Genomic DNA, 26197 nt, shown 5'->3' on the forward strand with positions numbered 1-26197 from the left:
AACCGTGGATATCACAAACGTGTGATCGCAAAGGTTCTGTTTCACACCAAATGGAAGTCCACACAAAAAACTGGAAAAACTACAAACTGGAAGTTTGTAGTTCTCTAAATGCCAAGATGCTCCCATTTGTCAGGAATTACTGTGAGCTTAAAATGGATATTGAAATGCTTCATATATTTAATCATCTTTCCTCAATTATTACACTACAAGTAGTCACCGAGTTTTAGGGCAGTAATTTGCCCAAAAAAGCTCTTAGGGACCACAGCAGCCTGCCTGGATAGCTCATGCCTATAAAATAATTTAAACATTACCACTGGAATTGTAAAGTTGTGGCAAACAAGTCTTGCTAACAGTTGTCTCCCCTGGCAGGACAGATATTTAACTAAATCTCACACCTAAAGCTACATATTATTTAAACAGCTTTTTGGTAAGAGTTCCAAAGGAGATCTGATCCAACTTGCTCAATAAGAGCTATTAGGATTTAAATAACATAAATGAGAAAAACACCTGACTAAGAACTCAGGTTGTTTTAGAAAGGTACAGCCAAATTCTTACCCTTGATGGCAAACCTGTCATCAGGTGAGTGTGAACTCTGCCATACTTGTGCTGCCATACTAAAATTTAAAATTTCTCCTTTTAAAAGGTAAAAACCCCTCCCTTTATTAAGAACACCCAGAGAAGCACTAGACAAAGTTGTGGTCTGATATTAAACTTCACCATGTAGTCAAGAAATAAAAATATAAAAATGAAAGAAGCCTGGTTTATGACCTTTCTAAGGAAAATCAAGATATTATGGGGTATAGAAAAGATTACTTCTGGAGAAATCTACAGATACAGAAGGCTACCCAGCTGTGCGGCCATAAAATATATTTTTCCTGAATAAATAAGGAACTACAGCAACCAAGGGTACCATGGCCTCACATATGCTGTTATAATGAGACATAATGAAGGGTCTTCTGGGAGCTCTCCCACTACAGCTAAAATTTTACAGCATCAAATTTGGGAACTAATTTTGAAAAAGAGAGAATCCTATTTAATATTTGATGTGCACTGGTAATTCTTTCCTTTATAATCAATTTCCCTCTAAACATACACATTCTTTATGTTGGAAAAAAAATCTACTGCTTCTGCTGAATCAAGTCTCAAAGGGAAAGATAATAATATCCCATATGAACTTGCCAGTATTTGCTTAGTATATCTTATTTGCAGATATAATCTTTTTTGAATAATCATATGTTTGCAATTTTCCAGCTCCTGATGGAAAACTGACCTGTCATCAGAGCAAATTTCCTTCAAAACTCACACATGACTGTTATCTGTAGCTGATGTTATTAAGAATATCCCTTTTTTTGAGGCTCATTCCACCAGTTATCTATGTATAAACTTACACATGTAAGAATTCTCATTTTATTTCATGGTGAGGACATGTGACTTTTCCTTGCTGTAAAAAGTGCCTTGAAATAATTTTCTGATTAATCTCCCAATTCATTGTCCAGCTGCCATTTCAAGGGAAAACTTTTCTGCTGCATCTTTTGTTCCCTGCAAGGGCAGGCAGTCCTGCCTGCAGTGCTAATTGCTTGTGAGCCCAAAGAAGGGTGAAATTCCACTGCAGCTGGGTTATATCTGGATGGAACAGGGGCCCCATCCTTGGACAAATAATCCCCACAGAGAAATTACTGCCCAGTCATCAAGGGTGAAGAAATACAAAGAAGGTAGGAACACCAGGGGTTTTATCCTTTTACAGTGACAACACCACCTTCATTCCTAAAAGCCATGGAACAGCAGACAGAGTGACCACTGTGCTACAGCTGGACTGGGTTAAACATTTTAAATCAAAATTGTGATGGGAAGATAAACAAAGATGACAACCACAACTGTAGCCTTTTGTAAACTTTTCCTTCATTTGCAGTAGCTCTGAAATTGGCAATTCTCTTTCATTTGCCTGAGTAATGAATTCATTTGGCTTAAGAAATTACTGCCTGCTCACAACACTTTTCCCTTCATCCCAGCACAAACTGGTGAAAGGAGGAAGTGCCACTACCTGCATTTAGAGGCTGATGATATGATTGACGATGAGAGGGACTGGGGACTAAGGCTGTGATTAGGATATAGCATAAGAATAAAGCTGGCAATGAAAGGGCACAGTCATGCAAATTCAGAGAGAGAATCTGGGAAATTGGCCTGGGAGTAAAATTAAACCATTTCCCAGCAAAGGAACTGGACAGTAAGCCAGGAGCAGAGAGGAACTGTGACTGGGACTTGTTTTTAGAAGTGAACATTAAGGTAAAAAGTTAGAAAGGGGACGCTCACTTCCTGCACCCCAAATGTTTGAGAACACAGTCTCACATTACCCTCTGCCCAGCAGCAGAGGAAGTTATCACTCATCTCTTCCCCTCCACACTGGTTTCCACACCCATCACTCCTCTCTCAATCAGCTCTCTGTTCCTTAATGACATCAAAGCACCTTTTTAAGACCACAGTTTGAAATTGTCTGAGTAAAAAATGCTCCCTAAACCCAATTCCTCTTTAATATGTAAATTTAGGCCTGCAGTCTTCAGAATGGATGAGAATAAGGGAGCAATAAACTGTAAAATGCAGGTAGTGGGACTGGGAACAAGTAGAGAAGAAGGTGGGAATCTCAAGGTACATTTCAACTAAATGATCTGACATGATATCCTAAACTACACAAGTTCCAGTTTGAAGAATTGCTTGGAATTTATCAGACCTACTTTTTGAAACAAAAGGACTTCCACTCTACAAATAAATCAGCCCTCTTCTGTATAGCCTGGGCCTTAAAATTAGAATTCTGATGTTAATCTCTGGGTTTGGTTCTTTTCTTCTTCTTTTGGTCAAGGTAACACCATTGTTTTGGGGAAGACAAATAAACTACCTATGAAATCTTTAATTTACTTATCAAATCATATACCAGAACAAATACTGGTTTGCAGACCAGACTTGAAATACTCAACAAGTAAACCTTGGGTTTGCTTTGAGTGAGAAGGATGAGGATTTGCTTTGAGTGAGATGATGTTCCAGCTGGAAGAACAGTGAAGTTGCACAGTTGAAGTCAATATTATATACATACACACATGCATAGAGACTGTGAGCCTGCAGGCAACTTCAATTTTGGCACTTCCTAACTTGAAGTACTTAGATTTGCACCTTAATAACATTCTTTTAACATTGTGTGTGCATAATACGCTCATAGATCACTCAGCCAAGACATAACTGATTTAATCAACCACATTTGTGAATTATTTGGGAAGCTTACCCCAGTTTGCTAAGTTGCAGCCCTGCCCAGTAAAAATTAAAGCAGACGCCTCTGAAGCCCAGAGAAACAAGCTGATAATGTAAAAGGAACAGACTGAACTGTAACAGAAGTGTGACAAAAAATATTTTGTTCTTTGCTACTGTATATGCAGCCAAAACTACAACACTACAGATCTGCCAGTCCAAATGGCAAAAACATCATTTTAAAAAGAAAATCAGATTTAAAAGAAACTTGAATTATAAACCATACGCATTGAGGCATTTTCATAAAGTACAAGGAACAATATGCAAATTAGGTGACTTTCTAAAGAAAATAATTCCAATTATTCTGCACATAATCATAAGACAGCATTTTTTATAGAAGAAACATTGAAATTCTTCAGCTGTTGAAAGAGGCTAGATTTGATTGATAATAAAATTAGATATTTTCTTAATGCAAAAAACTTTTATCATCAAGTATTTTAAAACATATTTTTATTAACACTATATAAATTAAAATTAGAAATAAACAGTGTTTCTTTAACATAATGAAAAAAGGAAGGCCCAAGTAAGAACAGTGAATTCTGTCTATTTAGAATTATTAACAGCAGTAACCTCAAATACATCACATTTGTTCTATATTCCCTTCTAGTCCCTTAGTGTAGAACTGTTTATCTAGCAGTACTTATTTCCAGTTGGTAGTCCTGCCATTCCTTAGAGGATTTGCTCTATCACCAATTAAGGTCTAATTGTGAGAAAGTTGCTCTCAGCAGAGTATGTTTTCCCTTCCTCCAAACATCATCCTGTTTTTACCAATAACACTCATACAAAAATTAAAATTCCTCTTACTTCCAAATAGGAACCAAAATTTCTACCTGCAAAACTGATGTAAGTTTCTACATTTTCTCTTTGCCTCCAGGGAGCTGTTTTTTGCTCTTTTCTACACGGACCTTTTGCAAAACATACGGTTTCCTAGTCTCATTTTCCAACTGGAAACTGGAGAAAACATTACTTTGTTCGCAGAGTAATTAGGTCTGTGGAGTATTTAGACTCCATGGTAATAATGCTCACAGAAACGAGGTTTACCATGTGTTTTCCTTCATGTCCACGCCCTCTTCAGCAGTTACTGGCCCTGGTCACTTCACATCTCACATTACTATTTCGCCATTACATATGGTTTTAAAAAATTACATCTAAATTGTTGCTGCAAAGTCATTCAGGCTAGACTTGATGCCCTAAAAAGGGCAGGGAGGTTTTTATTTGTTTCTTAAATCACAAGAGCTGTCTACTTTGTAGTCTTCCATATGTCGCTAGAATGAAAATTAGCAACTCTCAGCTGCATTGCCACCCAATATTATCAATTCAAAAAGATGTGCAACTGCAAAGAGAGACTTGAACATGCAGTTCTTACAATAATGTTTCTTAAAAAGCAGCTCCACAGATGTAAGAGTTTTAATCCTTCATTACCAATCACAACATTTCATTTTCTGTATTATGCCACAAGTTCATCCCACTTCACACTGTCTGATACAGGGTTCTAAAGCTGAAGGGAAGAAAAGAACACTGCAAACAAAGGAGGACAGATTTTTCCAAGACTCAACTATCTTGCCATCTAGTCTGTCAGAGATTTTCCTGGCTCTTGATAAGCTGCAGGTTATAATCTGTAAGCACTTTGCTTTGAAGAAAGAACTTTGGAAAAATGTGATCAGGAAAGAGCAACTCATAAATGAGCAGTGAAGCTCTGCAGAAAGAGCAGGAAATTTGAAATAGAAGGTGAGAGGTGAATGCAGACCTGATTTCATATTCCTTCATTCTATGCAGCAAGAGAAGAACTGTGAACTCTTTCTGTAATATCTGTAAATTCAATACTTGGGTTTTCCTTGGCTCTGTAGTTTCATCCTGAGTTTTATTCAAAATTGTCTTTGAAAATATAGTGACTAAGATGCAATTACTTTCATTAGAAACAGAAAGAAGAAACTATTGTAAATTTTTTTCATTAAAGGAGGTTGGGAATTAAGGACCATGACAATCTCCAATCTCTGACCTCTGGGGTCAGTACATCAGCAGACAGTGGTACAGCAATTTTCTGCCTCCTCCTGCAAGGTGTGAGTGCCATGTAATGCCCATTTTCTCATTTTACTGGATGTGCACATTTTAAAAGAATAACCAACAAGAATCAGCAAACAGCTGGTGCCATTTTTGTATGCCTTCATGTCACACCTGTATACACATTTGATGTAGAAATTAATGCACTTGGGGCTTACAGGTACTTTTAAGGAACATTCTACTGATTAAGGACTTTGTTTTGTATTTAGGCATACCAGCATGAAAGCTTCAGTAAAGGGGTTGATATTCAAAAGTGCCTCTATATCTAAAACTCAAGTACCTCCATCACTCCTTTATTTCACGTTATTTCTATTAATATCCCCCTGTAAAATCAATTAAAACAATCTTAAATGTTTTAAATTGCATTTCTCATTTTTCTCCTATTGTAGCCTGATCCTCCTACAGGACCTCCTTTCCTGGTTCTCCTCAGGATCAGGAAAATAGCTGTAGATCCTACCTCTGAATAACAGATTTAAAAACATCACCACCCACTGTTTGAGCCTAACAAATCATGTCTTTCCTGCCGTGTTCACTTCATTCTTACCTCAGCAAAAAGGACACTGTCAAAATTGTTCTGCATGAAACTGAACAACTTTGACAGATGTCCCAATTTACAGTTTTTTCATTAAGGAAACCAACCAAATGCTTAATTTTAAAAAGCATCTATAGACTGGTACATATATATACTCAAATGCTCAATTTCATTCTCACTGTAACCTGTAGAGATGTGCATCACTTCCAGCACTCCCAGCCTGTTTTCCCTTGGCAACTGTGCCACTCACCTTCAGCTACAGGGAGAAGGTTCCTAAGATGACTGAGCAGCACCTTGTTAAATGAAAAAATTGTGTTTTCTACATGCAAGACACGTGAGACACACATGTATGTGTGTGTATGAGGAAAAAGTGTTTACATTTTTAGATCACCTTGCATTGACATAAATGGACAGTGAATTGCCTCATACATCATGTCATGTCCATCATGTAGGGAAGGTTTGTGATCTCTCTCCCAGATTTGCAGCTCTGTCCTCCAAAATGAAACAAAAAGGAAAAGGAAATAAATACATTCCTTACATAACCACCTGCCTTTTCACCTTAGATTTATATCAAGAGTGCCTCAAATTTTCAATGACCATGAACTAAAGGCCCCAGTCTAAGAAAATTAATGTCCTATTTTTATGCACTTATTTCGGTACACACATGCTAAATCTGACTTCATGAAGCAATTGCAAGCTCAGATAAAAAGCGTCCATAGTGACATGCACACATACACACATATATATATGAATGTAATGTATAGACAGAGAGCAGACAGTGTTTATCTTCATGCTTTACTTGTGAGTACATAACATGTAATGACCTCCTAATGAAATTGAACAAAATGAGGAGAGTTAGTGCAATGGTCTGCTTGAGACAGAGAGAGACCTCCCAATTGAGTGAGGGTACTGTGGACTCAGCACTCAGTAACTGAGGAGTGAAATATAAAACATCACTTCCTAATGCCCAATTAAGGCAACACAGCAGCAGCATTAAAACGCTGAGGACAGCAGTGATTTTGACTGGATGGACATAATCTTAGATTGTTTTCATGAATGAAAGTCACATTTCTGTATCACCAGATGGAACAAGAGCACCCTTTTAAAGAATCACAGGCTGAACATGTATTGAAAAAAAAAACCAGAAAAACACAAACTGATCATATAGCTGTATCAATTCCTATAAATAAAAGTTATTTATTTATTTTTAACTAACTGCTCGGAAAGAGTAATTAGCAGGATACAATTAGGCAACAACTGAGAAATACTTAAAATCAATCCTGAGACTTCCTGTTTATGATTATTACATATAAGATTGTATAAAAAGACTGGAAAAAGGAAGCTGGCACCCTATTTAGCCAAAGAGCAAAATATATATCATATTTTAACAAAAACAAAAAAGAAATTAGAGTAGAGCACACATTTTAAATACAGCCACAGCAGTTTATGTTAAGGGTCCTTTGAAATAAACTGTGCTTATTTATTTATAGAGCTTTCATCATTATATGTCTTGATGCACTACAAAATGAGAAAATCTGCTAATTTCATTAAAGGCTCAACTAAAACTCCACTGCAATAACGGAAGGCAAAACCTAAAACTAAACATATATACACAGAGGAAAGAAGAAAGGAAAGGGAAAGAGACAGGGAGGGAAGGAGAGAGAGAATAACTGACCTGTAAAGGAAGACTCTGCTTGCGTAGTAACTTCGAATAAATTCTGTAACAAGGTGTTAAAATACTGAGAAATATATTTGCTTTGATCTGATAGAACAAAAAGCTCATGAAGAACAAGATTTTGGGCTGAACCAAACACCTTGAAAGGGTTACAGTCTACTCTGAGCTATTGGCCTACCAATGGAACTATCACAGAGGTGCAGGAAAAAAATACATAAATAGTAACATTTTAATTGGCTGATGCACTGTCACAGTGGGGGAACTTGTGGATACAGTCTTCTCAAACCCACTCTATTTACAGAGATGAAAAAGAACAGCATGCAAATACAAAAAGGAGATAAAATACTTTAACAACGCTACAGAATTGTAGCAGCAATCTTCTAGCAAAGAGGGATTGATTAACAACAAAGGCAAATGGCCATTTGCCTTAAATTATCAGTTCTCCTCGTGGTCATTATTCACCAGGAAGATCTTTGTACCTTCCTAGCCATTATCTACATACCTAGGCTATGACAGTGCAGTGTACAAAGCAACTGAGAGCTTTTGAAGGTAGCTGAAATCCCAGGGGAAGCACGTTTGTTCCATGGAGCCATTTGTTGTGAGCACACCCCCATCTGACAAACGCATTTGACATGATACAAGAACATGCCAACAGACTGACACAACACAATACCAAATAATAATGCTTATTTTCTTGATGAAAGAGTCCTGTCAGTGCTCCTTTCCCAAACTCCTTCCTCTCCCTCTCACAGGATGCATTTCATGTTATGCCCACATCAGGCACAAATTTGAACTTTGGATTTAAACACTTGCTTCTCTGGCATTTAAATTATGTAAATATCAAAGCCAAGCCCTGTGAAATCCAAAACAGAGAGCATCTAGTCCTGGTTTAGGACAAAACAGGCTTGTCTTCTTCCTATTACACATTTTGAATGGGAGAGTGCAGGGCAAGTCTGGTATTTAAAGTCTTCTGCTGTCATATATATTGCTACAGGGTGCTCTGCAACTTATCTCATTCCTGTCTCCAATTTTCTCTTGTACAGCTTTCACTTCTCAGCGTCATTAATATCCATTCAGTAAACTGATGTCAAGTTACTATTAAGAAAGTGCAAAACCTCCTTTCTTGGTTTTTTTTTGCTAGAGATTTAACTACCAGAAGACGGCTGGACATGGCCAGTAATGTACCTAAGACACAGCTGTGAGAATAAAAATTTATCCCTGGCTAAGGGGAGGGATGTCAAGATATTTGTCAGCTGTTCCTTCCTGACACTACTGACTGGATAATCACTGGATTTTTTAGCTCAGTAGCTCACAATTAATTGAAAAATAGACAGGGTGGCTGGCAAGCAGCAGTTGACACATTTGAAGGGACACAAGTCCAGGATAAAAGTCAGTCTGCTAATTTCTTTCAGGAGAAAACACTTTTTTGTGTCACTCTTATAATATAACATAAAAGCAGCAAATCCTGAGTTCCAAGATGGGGTCTGTGCAATGCAGTACAGAGAAACCCAGCTCCCTGCTGTGACCATGAACACAAAGTTCCCCATGCCATAAGAATTGCTTAAAACTGTGCCTACAAACTGTACCTTGGCAGGGTGGATAGGGAGGTCTGGTCCACATTTAAGATATACTAAAATACTTATGGCTATATGGGAATTATTTTTTTTTCCATGCTTCCAAAAGCCCTAGGGAAAAAAATAGTTATATTGGTTAAAAAAAAAAAAAAAAAAAAAAAAAAAAAAAAAAAAAAAAAAAGAGAGAGATGGAGAGAAACAGAAAAGTAGACAGATCTTCTGGGGCAACACAGAAGTTTAAACTGGGTCCAAATGACACTAAGAGACTGCAATATAACCTCCTCTCTCTGAGTTTGTAAAGACAAAATTACCAGTTTAATTACCAGTTTTAAGTACAGAGCTGAAAGAAACTATGATCATAACAGGACACACACTAAAAGGTGATGTCTCCCAAATTCCAGCATAGGCAATAAAATCTTATGGAGGTTCAAAGAAAAAACCAAAATTAAATACACCCTTAATTTAAGGTCAATGAAATCAAGCCAATGCAGAAATCAGCATGCAAGAAGAATATGATTACGGTCAGCAAATCAAGTATAGGAAAAATGAACCATGAATAAAATAACTAAATACTAGGTGGGAACAGCAGAGCACAGTACCCAAAAAAAAACCCCACAGACTACCCAAAGCCATAAGGGAGGACAAACCTCAGCTCTTGCTCACTTTGCTTGAATAAAATACATGAAATCATATGCTTTAATTCCTTGACACAAATGTAAAAGAGTGTAAAGAAAAAAGACTTCCATGCAAAATAGGGCACTGTGATTTCTGAAGTCAAATTTCAGGACACATTTTAAAAGAGCTTACACTTTTTCTCAAAATACCACGTTTTTGTTCACTCCTTCCAAATGCAAGTAATTTTCTTGAAAATTTTTCACCTTTGCAGTGTTGAACACAATGGGACAAATAATACACAATGCACAAATAAGTTATAATGCTCCATGCAAGTTATTAGCAGTGAGATGCTGAATGTGTGATAAATCTAGACCTGAAAGTGAAATATGCCTCCTAATTAAAAATCAATTATTAAAAACAGTAAAGAATGAAAAAGAAAAAAGGCTCACTCACCAAACTCATAATGAAATCCTGGAAACTTCAGAGTTATTTGAAAAGCAGAAAAAAACCTTCAACATCTATATTTAACTAAAGACTCCATTGTGGGTTTCTTGATTTTATGATTAACAGTTCTGTGAAAAATTGTTCCTGGTATCTTTTTTGCTTTTATCTCTTCATTCCAAATGGTCATGAAAATGAACAGACGGCATTTAAATAGGGAATGCAAGAACAAACCATTGCTCCAGCTCTGGGAAATCCAAGGACAGGGATGCCCTGATGTGGCTCTGAGGTGACACAGGGAAGATATGCAGCCACCCAAATCCACCAGCCCCTGAACTTGCAAGTAGGTGCACCATGTTCACCCACAATGCTGCCCACTGGGTTTCTTAGCAGGTCTCATGAAGAAAATGGTTTTAACACCCAGGGAAAGTGATTTGCAAACATTTGATCAGGATGTGCAAATAACTCTTTCCAATTCATTTGAGTTTAGTTCTGAAAAGAGTTCAAACACAGAACAGCTCAAAATCACAGCACCTGTTGCATAAGCTTGGACAAGCGGAAATTTCCAGTTTTCTTTATCTGTAGAACTAAGACATGTATTCATACCTCCAGCAGTGACAAAGAGATTAAATTAACAAGAACTACCAAGGAGATCTGAATCCCATTATTGGAGAAACTACACTGGTATTATGCATTACCATCAATATTCAACATCTGCAATCAAAAGAAGGCTTTGGTGTTTACGTATATAATAAAGTTTTAATAATTCACTATCAATATTTCACACAGAGTGGTACCGTCACTTTCTTCTGGATAAAAGAAAAAACATATACCCAGAATTTAAAATCCACAACCATTCCACTGGGAATCAAACAATTTCTTCTGCAGAAAAATGCCCGTGGAGAGCACCAAGCCATTTTTCCAAAAGCCAGGGGCTCCAGGCTCCGTCTGCCTGTGGAAGGTAGATGGCTGGCCAGGGCTCCTCCATTTGGTGTACCCCTGAGCAGGATCTGGCCTGCAGACTGCACACACGTTTCCCTTCTCAAAATATGCACCTGTGGCATCTGTCCAAAATCTAGAGTGCTTTGGCAATGAAACTCAGGATTTTTATTCAGAAAATTTGGCAATCTTAAACTAGCGTGCTCTGAGGACATCAGCTGCCCTACCCATGGGTGGCTTGTGGCACCTCCACACATGCAGCCCCTCAGCCATAAGCAGTCACCCTCTAAGCCCTAAAACTGACAGATTTGGGTTTTTTTTTCCTGTACCACAAGCAAGAGGGTACATGGTTATCCTTCCACCAGAGATCAAAGGATCTGGGATTGAGGTTCTGGCCATGGGGCTGCAGCACCTTGTACCCAGAGGAACCCACTGTGTGCCCAAACCCAACCTCCCACAGCAGCTTCCCCATAATCCCAAAAGCACTGAGTTTTTAAAATGGCAGTAAAAGCCTCAAAGGATGTCCGGGCAGGAGGAGGAAGGGAGGGATGGGAAGCCTCACCTTGGGCTGCCATCATCTCAGCCTGCCATGAGGGGAGAGAACATCTTTTTAATAGCCACTTTTAACACATAAAATACATGGAAAACCCTAATTTGACCCACAGCACAGGCTCATCCCATCTGCTGCAGAGGGAGAGCCACATTATCAAGGGCCACACTGAACAGACATCAACTTCTGAAGTACAGTCCAGCTGAATAAATAACACGGAAAGTTAATAGCCAAATCCTTTCAGCAGCAGCAGTGCTCTGGGAACCTGATTAGAATTTGAACATTTGCATTGATTTATATTTTTTTTTCAATGTTACCAGCTGGGAGCAAGTGCTGGAGGGGAGGTGCAGGAACAGCTCTGCAGAAACAGGAACAGCTAGCCAAGGATTACCTCCTAAAGGATTATCTTTTAAACAAAGAAAAATTTGGTATACTGCAAACAACTAACTCAAATCAAAAGAAACAGATTAATCCAACAGGATTAACAGGTAAGGCTGCCCTGTACTTCAATGTCCAGACACACAGCTGAAGAATGTGAATGGTTTTATTTAGATGATTTTATTTAGTTGTCAAGCACCTTTTCCTAGTGCAAAATAAGAGCTGCCTGTTCAGTTAAAACAAAAGCTTTGACAACTTAGCCTGCAGCCTCACAAGCAACAGAGATCTGTCTTTTTACAGAGCCCTTTCCATTACCCTTACATATGTAATCTCTGATCATAGAGATAATGCTCCCACCAGGAAGGAGCATTAGTTGCTGCCTGCATTGCTCCTGCGCTGGGAAATTTCCAGAACTGAGCTCGCTCACTTCCCTCTGGGTGGCAGGGGAAGTCACGGAAATCTGAGATGAAGCTCTTTATGGGTTTGTCTTTGCTGAATTTTACCACTCATGTAGATTTCACTGCCACAGTACTACAGAAATACCAAAAGTAAAATAGCATCAATCTACTAAAATGAACCAGCATCCATGTATTTGGAAGCAATACCATGATATCTACTTGAGCATCCCTGCCTTAGCAGTAGACACATTGGTAGCATCTCTGACTTGCACCAAAGATTTGTATTGAAATCTACTTGATTATTCTGACAAGCGGAATAAGGTAAGCAACCAAGTTTAAACCATAAAAATATTAAAAAAACAAAAAAAGTACAAAGATAAAGCCACACTCATTTACTATAATTACATTTTACTGTATTTTAATATTTCCATATATCTGTTAAAATAGTTTATTAATCATACATTTGAGATTCCCCTGGGGTAAACTAAAAAGACTAAATACTTAAAAACACAACACAGCATAAGGCAGTTCAGCAGTCCCTTTATGTTTTAGTCAGCCCTTACTCTGACCCAGAGTTGAAACCAAATTCAGCAGCAGTTGCAAACCTTACCTCTTGATGATAGGAAAGATTATGGATTTTAGTGCATTTTTCCATCTAATAAATTTATATTTCCAACTTTTGAACTTATATTCTTTTATAACCAACTAAGCTCTGCATTGATCCAGCATATATTTCATGTTTGTTTAAAAGTTAATTAAGCATTATGCAAAGACTCACCTCCACCACCTCCAAGAAGGCTGGAATTAGCTGTAAGAAAAACAAAAAGGGAATTATTAGCATTGAGCTTTCTAAATACACATGGAACCAAAATAGAAGATGTTTCACAGGAGATTGTCCATTGTTTCAGTAACTTTGCTACTCTTCCCTTACCCGAAAACACTTAATGCAAAAACAATCACTTATTGTAAACTGCAATCACAAGCTTTACCTTTGCAGTATCTTTGAAAATGCAAGCTAATAAATAAAACAATAATACAATTACTAAAGCTAATGCATTGAATAGGTTATGAAATTACAATCCTGCATTTTTAATTCTATAAACTGTATTCCTTTGTGATTACCAAATTAATTTAAAATTTCCATTGTAGAGAAACTTAAATAGACTTTGATGCAACTTCTGATTATCTCTCCTTGTTTTCTATGCCATGGGACCTTTGGGGATGATGATGATGAGAAATCCTGGTTCCATTGATGTAAAAGGGTTTGTGCAATTGAGCTGGGATTTCCCTCAGCAGGCTTAATTGACTCAGCACTGTAACCACCCAGCTACCCAGGCCAGAACTTGATAAATCACTTATGAAAAGCAATTTTCAGAGCATGGTGATACAAGATGGTCCTTCAAATTAAGCCTGCACAATTGGAGTCATGCCAGATATTTTCCTTTCAGTGCCTAGGCAGAAACAGAAGGAATGCCTAAGCTTCTAAACCTGTCCTTTGGATGTGTGGGAAACAAAACCTTGTTGTATCAGAATATATTTAAAACAAAGAGAGAGACACAGCTATCTCAGATGAGTAAAGAACAGACAGCTCACACCATGTCCTGCTCCAGGACAAGGGTATATAGCAGGATACACAGAGTAAATCAGGTATTTTGTATATGTTATTGTTTATGTCATTTTCCTTTGTCTCTTCAATAGAAGCATGTAAAAGGCAAATTCCCTGCTGTTAGGTTTTTTCATCACTTCCTTGAGATTTTTATATAAAATTGATAATTATCGTTGTTTTCTTCTTTATCCGATATTCTACAAACACCTTGGACTTAACATCCATTTTCAGCTCAAACATTTGCAGTCAGCTTTCCCTGACACCGCAGTAAAACTGCCTTCATCAGAAAGCCAGATTTTCCATCACAGCCAAGATCCATGCTCAAAAGTATCTCTATATTACTCAAGAAGTACTTCTACATTAGTCAAAATGCAATGTTCTTTAAAGAAAAAAAATGCAGTTTTATATCCAGCATAGCTGACCATATCAAATCAAAGCAACTAAGTTATTTACTCATCCTAGGATTAGCTGTCCTACTGTCACTGAGGAATCATTGAAACCATGACCTACAAAAATGTTCTCATGTTTTTTCCTCACCCAAGTCTGTTTCTAGTAGCCTGGAACATTAGATGAAGGAAAATAGGACAAAAAACCCCTTTTTTCTGAAACAAAGTAATTTGGAGCCATTTTCAAAGTGCTTGTTTGAAGACACAGAAAGGTTGGAGCAACAGGCACAAAATGGAAAACTTTAAAAAACAACAGCATTATCTGTAAGTGATGAACATCTCTTGCCTATCCTCTCTAAAGTGCTAGCAGAGAGCAAATACTGCCATGAACATATTGCCTTTGACACAGGCATAATGATGGTAATAAAAAATGTGTGCAGACATGTTGCAAAGAATGTCAACCTCTCTATATTTACCTAATTCTTGCCCTGACTGAAATTCACTATTAAACAAAGAAACAAATAAAGCCAGCCTCACATATTTCTATAGCTGCTTCTGAAGACCTCCTGTAACAGGTAACATCACTTTCCTGCAGTAAGAAGTACTTATCTGCTATAGAAATCAGGAGAGTTCTTATCAGAAGAAACTAAAAAGAACAAAATGTCACCTACTGCCTGCTATTCCAGCTTATTTTTTTGGCACTGCAGAATACACCTACAATTAAACTATTCTAATCCTTACATGAGTCACGTTCTAAGATTTCAGTTATTATGTTCAAGAGACTTGAGACACACAGCTAAAACTTGTTACCAAAGTTTCCACTGCTAAAAAAGTTTCTTTGGATACCCAGCCAACATCCCCATTGCAAACTTTCATTCAATGGCTTCTCAGAGAATTATGTTTCTCTCATTAAGTTTTCCTGACAACGTTCATCTTGCCAATATTTTCCAAAAACTTCTTAATAACATAAAAAGTAAGTCAGCACCACACACTTCTCTATAGAAACAGTAAAAACAGTTCAAATGGGGTTTTGGCTGCAATGCATCTACTACAGCTATTGAAAATCCAGTAATAATTCACAAGGACTCTTTACTTTTTAATTTTGCTTGCATAATCGAAGCAAAATCAAACCATCTCCCTATGATTCCAGGAAAAAACAAGACTGACTTATATTTACAGTTTCCTTTCTAGAAAGATGATGTGTCAAAAAACAAGAACTTTTATTTTCAGATTTTTTCAGACGCTTCCTGAAAGGTTCAATAAAGCACACATTTCTTTCCATATTTGGGAAAGTCTTACCACCACAGAAGTAATTTGTCACTTAACACCTAATGAATCTTCTCCCACACAGAGGTCAGCACAACCCCATGGCTGCAATCACATCATGTTATGTTGGAGCAAGCATGGCCTCTCCTCTCAGTCCCTCTGTGTTTATCTGCAGCTGCATTTTGTCCATCAGAGCTCCCAAACCATCAAGTCTTGGAAAACCCTTTGGAAGCTGCTCCTGCTGTAGAGGTTCAACTATGGGCAGCTGTATGAGCAACCAGCAGAAGGTCCCAGGAAGCTTTCAACCTCCAAACTTGACAGAGCCCAAACTGCCCCACAGGTTACACTGCTGCAACTCCTCTCACTCAGGGCATGCCCAGCCTTGGCTAGAACACCTTGATGTCACCACGTGCCCTGAGAAGCTCTGGATGCCACCCTGTGCCCTGAGAAGCTCTGGATGGATGTCCCATCCTGGCAGGGCTCCTGGTTGGACTGGACAGGGCCCTGAGCAACCTGATTGAGGGGAAGGTGTCACCCCAGAATATCTGTCCACAGCAGGACACCTGGAATGAGATGATCTTTAAGGTCCCTCCCAAGTCAAACCACTCCATGACTCTATGATTTTACAACTGCAGATTGTAAATCCATCTTGGCTAACCTCTTGTTCTTATTTCTCTTTTCCAGAGCTATACAAGACTCTCAAGTCACAGGAGACTTGGGGTGAGAGGAAACAGGAAGATTAAATTGGTACCAAGTTACCAAGGCAAAGAACAATAAAAGAAAGCAAAGATGGGCTCCAAACAAATGTGCATAAAGGCTTCTTGCACCTCATTTCATTCCCCATATCACCCTTTCAAAGTGACCTGCCCAACCTCTCTGAAATTGCCTCCTTAAAAACTAGAGTCCACAACAGATTCCTGAGCATTAACTCTGAAAATCTACTCACAATAGAAACTTGAAATATTATTTTAATATATACACAGAGTGGTCAGGCAGGCAGCAGACTGCTATGCGAGACTGAAATACAACACACATTGATAGAGTCCCATCCAAAACATCATTGGTGATGGCCCTAAAGAGGCAGCAGAGGTGATAGTTCATCTAATTTTAAATATTTTTGCCTACATCAGTAACAGAAGCTTCAATTTTTTCAAAAAAAAGTAAAAAAAAAGAGCACCATATCTGGAGACCAGTTCCTGTGGTGTCCTTTAAATAGTGGCTTCATGAGGACACAAATTACAGCTCTAGAGATACTGTGCATCACCACTGCTTTAAAAGGAGACTTGAATGCTGCATTCTGAGAGACAGAGCTCATCTTCCCAGTCTGTCTCAGTACAGTGAGCAGAAACACATCTAGAAGTGTTAAGATGGCTTTCAGCCCTTTGGGTCTGGGTTTCTTTTTAATAGGGACATTAGAACCATTAGCAGAAAAAGTGTTTCTGCAAAGTTCAGCCTCATCCCTAAGAAGAAAGCCACTCTAAAAAAAATCACTTCAACAAAAAAAACCAGTATCTAATCACTAAGGATAACGATTTAGCCCTTAATGAGATGTTTATAGCCCCAGATTCAACCAGAAATTCAGTATTTCAAGTTACTTAAAACCTCAATGGACTAGATAAGCATGCTTTTTAAAAGTACCAGGACAACCTGCGAAAGAAACCCAGAACATTAGTCTGCTGTACCCTGAGAACTCAACTCTTGCTTTAAGAAACAAAATTCCTTCCAAAAAACTACTGTGGGGAGAGAAGGGAAAAAGTACAGAAAACAAAAAACCTGGAGTGAAAGAATTTCAAGCAAGCTTAGTTGCTCATGATGGAATACCCACAACAAAAGCTCAGGTTACTAAAATGTACAAATCTTAAAAAAGACTATAGCAACAAATTCAACAAATAAGAACTGGACACCAGTGGTTTAAACCTCAGCCTTCTCAAAGAGTTATGCTGCATCAGGACTCATACAGGCCACCAATTGTTGGTGTCAGTGCTTGGCACCAATCTGACCGTCACCATCAGTTTATCACCTTACTGTAAAACTTCCATACCTTCTCTCTGTGAGTTCCCACAGGCAGCTTCTCACACAGTGACTCCTTTTCTCTTCCTTCTGCATGGCCAGCAGACTCCTTCTTATCCCTTGCATGACCACCTTGCTCTTACCGCTCCTCACAGCCCAGCCAACTAAGTCCAACTCTCTGGCCCTCCTCTCCACCAGCTAACCCACTCCTAACAGCCATCCTTACTGGACACAGCTGTGCCCTGTTAAGGGCAGGGCTGGTCCTACTCTTTGGTAATTAGCACAGGTGCAACTGCTCAGGACTGAGATTGCCTTCAGCACTATCTCTGTTCTCCTACAATCCATCCTCTGGCAATGTTCTGTCACTTTCCAGCAGTTTTTTGACTGAATAAGCAGATCAGAAATGCTGGTGTGGTGTTAATGTTTTCCTCACTGTTCTCTTTACAACATCATTCTTACCAAATAGTAAGGTTATTTGAAATTTTGAGGAAAGTAATTGAATGCTGAAGAAGTTCACCTCAAACAAAACTGAAAATCTTCCTGCACTGCTAGCCAGAACATACAAACAATGAAGGGGGATGTATGGATGGGTAGGTTGAACAGGCAATTGCAGGCACAGAATTATTTCTTCAGCTGTCAATTCTGAGGAATTTAGAGAATAGGAAAGATGTGAATACCAATTTTTGTGATCTCTCTGGAGATAACACACTTTTAGCTTTGTTAACAACACGACTGAATAACTGTTTACTTTTTGTTGGCACATACTCATCTGACAACAATTTAAGAACATAAATTCTTCTGGGAGCATGTCTTTGTCAAGTATTAATGGCACTAGTAACTTAAATTGACATCTATGTCATGCAGCCATGCATCTGTCAGTATAATAAAAATATAACTCTAAAAGATTAGTTGATATTGTCTGACTTTGGCAGCAGATGTTTGAGCTTATTTTGATGTAAAAAAGATTGAATATTTTTGTCAATACTTTCTAATTGTGAAATTTATTCAAGGAGACAACTTTATAACTGGCAGTATTGTAAGATGCAAGACATTCTATTGCCTCAGACACCATTTTTATTCATCAATAAAACATCATAAGAGGCAGCTGGTGAGCAGAGTAACAGTAATTTATGGAATGGAAGCTACATTTCTTCTACATGTTTTGTGAGACATCCTTACCTGTCACTGCATTTCGTTTCATCTTCTCTCAAGAAACCAGAGAGAACAAAGAGGAGTGAGATAACAGCTGCACCTTGTACATCCAAACATTTTCAGTGAGAGATGTGTTTGGCTGCCTTAAAGTAAAAAGCTTCAGGCTTAAAGATCATGAAGTCATTTTGCAGCAGGTACAGTAAATAAAACACAGTCACCACTCTGTTTAAAATGTTTCCCTGCATATAAAGCCACAGCAGTCAGGAGAGGTAAAATAACATTATAACAACAGACTGGGCCAGATTGGCAAAGTTTTGTCAGTGGCTAATCATGCAAAGCAGAAACTACTGGAAATCAGAAAACCACTAGGCCTAAGTGGCCAAATAAGATTGACTTAAAACACATAACCATACCCAAGAAAGAGCTCCAGAATATGGGTGGAACAATTTACAGAAGATTTCTACAAGCAAGTTGCTCCTCTCCGGGTTTGCTTACTTTTAATGTGTGATCAAGAGCACATCATACTCTCAATACACACTCAAAAGATTTCAGCTTCATTCCTAAAAAATCTCCTTTTCTCCCTAAAAAACCTCTCTGTAAATAAACACAAACATTTATCCAGTCTCATTTTATTCATAATAGGAAGTACCAACTTCAAGCTTTCTTCCTAAAAAGAGAAGATCCCTAGAAGTTTGACCAAACAATTCAGCTCATGAAGTTTCCATCATCTTTGTTTTAGCAAAACAGATGATGTGGGATACTAAAGAAGGAATTGAGTTTTCCATGTCTTACCTTTTTTTTAGATATGGAAACTGCACACTACAAGTTAAAAGATTAAAAAAAAAACCCTAATGGAAGGCTTTGTGCAATTAGAAGCACAGGTTTTTATTTGGAATCAGTAAAATGGCTTTGTGGCTCACTTGTCACAACCTGTGATATTCTCTTCCCCACTCACAAATTCTCTACAGAGAACAGAGTTTTTTAAACTAAGGTTGGCTATCTTTGCAAATAAAGCAGTCATTGTCTCTAATTTCAAGCTTGTAAAAGGTATGTCAGAGGTAGATTAAGGGGAAAAAAATAATCAGCATACTAGTAAGTACTGTGGAGTTGATCCTGTCAAGGAAATTGCCTTCACAACATTCTGAATTCAATAAGGAAACTAACTGTCATAAGGTCTCAGTTATTTTTCTTCTTCTAATACATTACCAACTCAATACATGATATGCATTTATGCAAGAAGGTTATTTTTAAAAGTTATATATTACATCCATTAAGCTTAATCAGCCATATGCAAAGCATCTCTGAAATCTGATATGATGAGTAAAAAAAAGCCACCAAATGCACCAAAGACCCAAGGTAGGTAAGGCAGCAGACAGCAGCAAGGGACAGAAATGAGCACACAGCTATCAGGATAACATCTTCAACTTGGCCTAATTGGAGGCATAACTTCAAAGCAGAGGGAGCAGAATGAAGGTTTTTTACCATACAGTGAAATACAGTAATTGCTTTAATGCAGGGTGAAAGAAAATTAACAGAAATTGAAGTTGACTAATACATCCTGAGAAAAATCCATGAGAGAAGGTGTTTGGCCCAGAGTACTTCCTAAATGCTGCTGTATAAACTTCCATGTGGACTGAAGTTTAGGCTGCAGCTTTAAAAGAAGCCTAAACTTTGCAGTAGCCTGAGGACTCCACCAAAATTGCTTCTTGGTGGGAAAGTCAGACAACCACAACAAAAAAATGTAACTTAAAAGAATATCCCAAAAACCAAATGAACTTGTTTTTTTAAGAATGGTCCCAAACACAACTACACAAAGCACTTCCAGGTGAAATTTTTGCAAAAACAGCAGTTCACACTTTCCTACCAATGAAATTCATACTTATTATACCCATCCAGTGGCATTAATTTCAGCTAGACAGGACCATCTGTTTCAAAAGAAAAGAAAGAAAGTGATGAAGAAGGAGCAGGTTTCCTGCCAGTGCCTCAAGAAGGACAGTCAGAAGAACCTGTTTGATGAGGCTGATGTCATCCTTGGAGGGAGAAGATGACAGACTTGTTGAATCAGAGCCTGCAGTTTGCAGGGAAGGAGTCAGAAAAGGCTAAAAGGGGCTGGTCAGCACAGAAAGACCCATGGCCATATTCTGTGTGTGCCCCTCCACAGAAACCATGCTCACTTTCCCCTCATTCCTCTCATTTCAGGAAACATCAGAAAAGCACAAACCAGGAAGAATTTCATTCTAAAACAGGGTGATAAATTGTCACATGCACTACAAGTTGATAAAGGGAAAGAGATTAATTAAGATTTGATCCATTTTGTGCATCAGTTTGTGATTTGCTCAGCCACTTAAAAGTTGCTTTCTAGATCATTAAAGTATTTAACAATCTAGCTGAGCTGAAATGTAAAGCAACAGGAACTTCCTTCAGCACAGAATAATGAGGACAAAAATATTCAGGTCTACTAAAACCCATTCTTCATTACACAGTTTAGGGCATCTGTGTGGTTTGTAAATGCAACATTAAAGGGAATCAAAGTGCTGCAGTATATAATTAATCCATTTAAATAGAATCATTATCAATATTTAAAAGCCTATGCAAAAGAAAGTAAGACGTGGTCCAAGGTTCTACTAGCACAATTAGGAAAACAGTTTTGGTAGTAATTGTTGCAAAATAATTAGTGAAATTTATAAAACTCAGGCATCTTTCCAGTATCCCAAAGGAACTAGAATATGTTATCTGGAAAACAGGAAAAAAAAATCAGACTGAAGTTCTTCAAGCTTTTGTTGCTTTTGTCTTTTCAAAATTACAGCCAGGTCTGGACCTACCAAAGTCTACCTGTATCTTATGACCTTTTTCTTCTATTTTTAAAACATAGCTATGTTGTAGCTATGGTGTAGCTATATATAAATGAAACTGAGTTTCATTTCAATATTTTTCTACAGAAAACTGCCTAATATTTAACTTCTCCAAGGAAAATGTCAGACTGCAAAAAGCTGCATTAAAACAACAGTTACCCTCTGAACATGAAAACAAAAGACAAGAAAAACAAATGTATTTCAGTCCTGAAACATTAATATTCAACATTCAGGCTTCAAATCAATTTTTAAAACCCTAATTTGTTATGAAATCAAAGACCACTGCAGGAAAGAAGCTACCTGGGGCCTTGTCCTGCCATTTTTCCACGGGGCAAACAGCAGGAAGAGTTTCCCTGTGGTGCAGGCACATCCCACTCTGCCCCTGTTCTATTCCCAGGCAAGCCAAGCAAGGGTGGTCATGGCTCCAGCTGCAGGGAGACCTCAGTGGGTGTATTTTCAAGTCAAAGTAGCACATGTCCACACCACTGTTTTTTCTTAGGGTAGTAACACTCATGAACAATCCATTAAAAAAAAAAAAAAAAAAAAAGGCACACCTGATGTCCTACAAAACAGAAACAGCCCTGGTGTTTTGGTTTGGTATGGTTTGGTTTTTTTCAGCTACACAGACAAGACTTTACTTGCAACTTTTGCCTCCAAGTTAGAGGAAGGCAAGCTGTTATTGCACTGTTTTTGAAAGAGAGCCTGGAAGGAAGATTTTGACAGTGAATTACAAGCTCCTGCAAGCTACTAGCACAGACTTGTAGGAGCTGAAGAGCCTGCAAAGCACTGAAGCTGACTTTAAAATGTGTCCAACTGGGTGAGTGTAACATGCTCTGCACATGATCATGTTGCATCACCTCTCTAATGATCCTTTCTTTATATAGACTGAAATTAGGAGCAGCTCCTACTGTGGTCTGTGGGAGCCACATTACAGAAGAAACAGAGGATCTGGTTATGTATTTTAAAGTCGTGGGGGTGTTGTTTTCAAACATAGGCCCAAACTGTTCCTATAGGGCTAAATATTTGTATAACAACAGTCATGTGTTCCTTTGTAAGGGAAAGTGGAACTTAATAACCTCAGTATTTCAGTCAAACCAGAAATAATGCATTATGGTAAAATATGGACTGGACATCATGCACTGCCTCTAATAATATTGTCCCAAATATTTCTTTATCCTGCTGTCAAATATACTATCCATACTTTTTCTTAACTGTCTGTTTCAAAAAGCTATAGCCTAAAAAAAATCTGGAGAAGACCATAAAAGACAGTAAGAATAAAGTGTAGCCATCAACTTACTCTATCAGAGACATCAGAAACTTCCCCTTTTATGATAAAAGTAAGTCAGCTTAGTCAGATCGATCATCCTCTCCATTTTACTGCTCTTGGAAGGTACAGTCCATGACACATCTTTAAATGGAGAAACATAAACTAAAGTTTGAAAAAAATACTGCTAGCTTACTATTTTCACATTCCCTGAAAACTCTAAAAACTCTATTCAGGAACTTTAAAGAAAAGGAAGATCCCAAATAATCAAAATGATGGGAAGGCCTGAAAATATTTTCAAAGGCATGACAGAGCCAAGAGCCCAGATGAAATCCCTGTCAATGACAGATTTTAGATTGTGTGGGACAATTCTTTGTTCCTGTCAGCTTGTGGAGGGTTTCTAATCTTTCCTAGCTGCAGATGCTCATGGTTTGAGATTTATCCCAACCACCACCAGCTCGAGCTGTGCTGTGTGGTTACTTCCCTAGCAAACAGTGCCCTGCACCCCACTTCCCTGGCCATCCCCTGTGTGCCTGCCCCTTGTGCTCCCCATGGCTGCCTGAGTAATAAAGCAATGAGTTGATTTGTTAAACTCTTAAGATCCCTCTTTAACACTATGATTACAGGCATTTCTTGAAGGTAAGGCAGATTAAAGCTATTATCCAAAAATTTGCAGTAAACAGGCAGCGTTGTTATAAGGTTGTGCATTCTAGCAGAAGCAGCATTAAGGCTTTGATGAAAATTTTACTGAGGTTATGCTGGACAAGGAGCTTCATTTTCTGTGAAGCACAACAGGAGGGCAGGATGTTGCACTGTCGACGCTGATAATGCCATGCAGACAGAAAAATAATCATCAAGCTGCAACTCCTAATCAATAACTTCATCATGTAGGCACCAGTGGGTCATCCTTAGAATTTCATGTCCTTGCTTCCTGCTTATGCCACTGGTCAATTTAGATATGGAAATGTTGCCTGTATCAAGCAGGACACGTGCCACCTTGTCATGTAGGGTGATTCCCAGTTAGGCAACAGATTTCCATGGTCTGGGTGAGCCAGGACTTCTGGATGCACAACACGTGTGGAAGATGGATCTCCCTCCAGAGCTGATGATGACAGGCAGGCACTGTCCAGTGGCAGTGTGGGACATCTGTGTTTTGTGAACCCAAGACAGATGGTATAAATTCACCCTCTGGTGGCTGAGATGTTTGTGGTTAAATTACCACCATCACCACAAGCACTTCCACCACAAATCCTTTCAGCCATAGCCGCTACCCAAAACCGCAAGAATTGCTCATACTTGCTATTTTTGCTATTTTTTTTTTCCATTGCTTCTAGTCACAGTGTGCCCACTAATTCAAGAGTAATATCAGCACATAAAACAAGTAATAGAACACATCTGCCCTTTGCCTGGGCCACAACTCAATCAGAAGCTATTTTGTACAGCCTACGAAGTATTCTCACTGAGAGTTTCAATAAAAAGGACTGTGGCTTGTGAATCAGAGCTTAGGACTGAGAACAAGAAAGAAAAATACTACAAACAATTTCTACAGATAAATAAACCAAAGATAAATTGGGGAAAGCTGATTAGTCACTTCAAAGTATGCTGCTCCTTTTTGTGCTGTTACTGAGCATTTTTAAAGTGCTGCTTAAATAAGGACTTCTGTGCTTTTGGTTTACCAATCTCTCTGTTAGCCAAAAAGGAAGACAATTTCATGTAGCTCAAAAACTCTGCTGGATGAATATTGGTTCAAAAATCACACTGGTCCAAGCTGAATCCTTTTTCTCCAAAATGCTGCAATATATACAGTCCATCTAGAGCAAGTTTCCAATGCCTTGCAGTCAATGAGATGATATTTTAATGAGTTATTTTTCCTTCTATACTTTACCTCGAGGAAAAATAAAGATCTTAAGAAGCTCCAAGCTTTCACATAGACCATTTGAATCCAGGATTAGTATGTAAGTCCCTATGGTCTATTCCATGTCTAGGAAATATAAACAAGGTTGCTATAATCTAATCTGTGCAGAGCAAACACTTCATTTCACTATTCTAATACTGCTAGAGTGATTTATGAGGCAGCTGAGTAATTCTGAAAAATGTACTGAGAAAATAAAGGCAAAATTAGGCAAAGTACAAACATTGTTTATATGAATACAGAGACCAGTAATGTCAAAGGATATCACAGGTATCTTATGCTACACATAAGCACATCTGTCAGGCAGGTAAAGTATGTTTTTATAGCTGTTCAGAAAAGAAAATTATGAATCATCTTTTATAGGTCTATATAAAATTACTTTTCTAGTGGCAATTAATAGAGAGAGGCCCCAGAACAGCAGTCACATGCTCTAACCACCAGGGAGAAATAAATTATATGACAATAAAACCCCACAAACTTTAGTGAATATGGAGAATTCTGTTTTCTCTTGAAAAGCAGCCACATCAATCCCACATTGCATATGCACATCAGCAAAGAGATGGCTCAGTGGAGCTAGAGAGGATCTGCTGTGCCCAAAGCATCAGGCAGGGAGACAACAGTTCAAAGCCCACATGACCAAGTACCCAGCACAAGTTCATGGTCATTATTTGCAGGAAAAGATGTCTTGATAATTTATCTCATGTGATGCTGATATCATTCCTACCAATATGTATATAACCCCCCAACAGCCCCAAAATGTTACCGGAGTATTTTAGAGGCAGCAAGATCCACAGTGATCTGGCTGGAATAAGGAACTGCACTGGAGCATGGCTCTGTTCTTCCCCCAAAGTCTCAGGCAGTCTTTTCTTTATACTTAAAACAAATTAAATCTACTGCAATTAATGATTATAGTTTTTCCTTCAATCAGCCCATACTCCTCTAGGAAATTAACTTAGCTATTAAAAGCCTAAAGGCTGGAAAGGAACCTAGTTAGATGAGTTTTACCTCCTCTGTATTGCCTGTGTAATCAAATGCAGTTTCCCCACCAGTTTAATTCTAATCAGTTTAATTACTGAAAATTACAATGAATAAAAACCCTTAATTCTTACATGAGAACAAAGGAGAAAAGCTTGGTAGTGGAAGAGAACTGGGTGACTTTGATACTGCACATGAGGGAAAGGAAATGACCAAAAATAAAGACAAATTCCAATATTCCTTAGACAACAGCTATCAGACTGAGGTGGAAATAGCAAGCTACAAGCCAAGAATAAAACTCAGCAAAGACTACTTCC

At 38.2% G+C, this 26197-nt stretch overlaps 1 protein-coding gene across 3 annotated transcripts in view; it reads right to left on the reverse strand.

Annotated features, from left to right (window-relative positions):
* The window catches only part of MACROD2 (mono-ADP ribosylhydrolase 2), an 848022-nt gene that overhangs the window by 649552 nt on the left and 172273 nt on the right, over positions 1-26197 (reverse strand). For all 3 annotated transcript variants that reach the window (XM_058019700.1, XM_058019699.1, XM_058019698.1), the window contains exon 4: positions 13236-13265. In XM_058019700.1, coding sequence (XP_057875683.1) covers positions 13236-13265 — 30 coding nt within the window. The remainder of the gene's footprint in view (positions 1-13235; positions 13266-26197) is intronic.

Source organism: Melospiza georgiana, chromosome 3 (genome assembly GCF_028018845.1).
Source record: "Melospiza georgiana isolate bMelGeo1 chromosome 3, bMelGeo1.pri, whole genome shotgun sequence".
Lineage (NCBI taxonomy): Eukaryota > Metazoa > Chordata > Aves > Passeriformes > Passerellidae > Melospiza > Melospiza georgiana.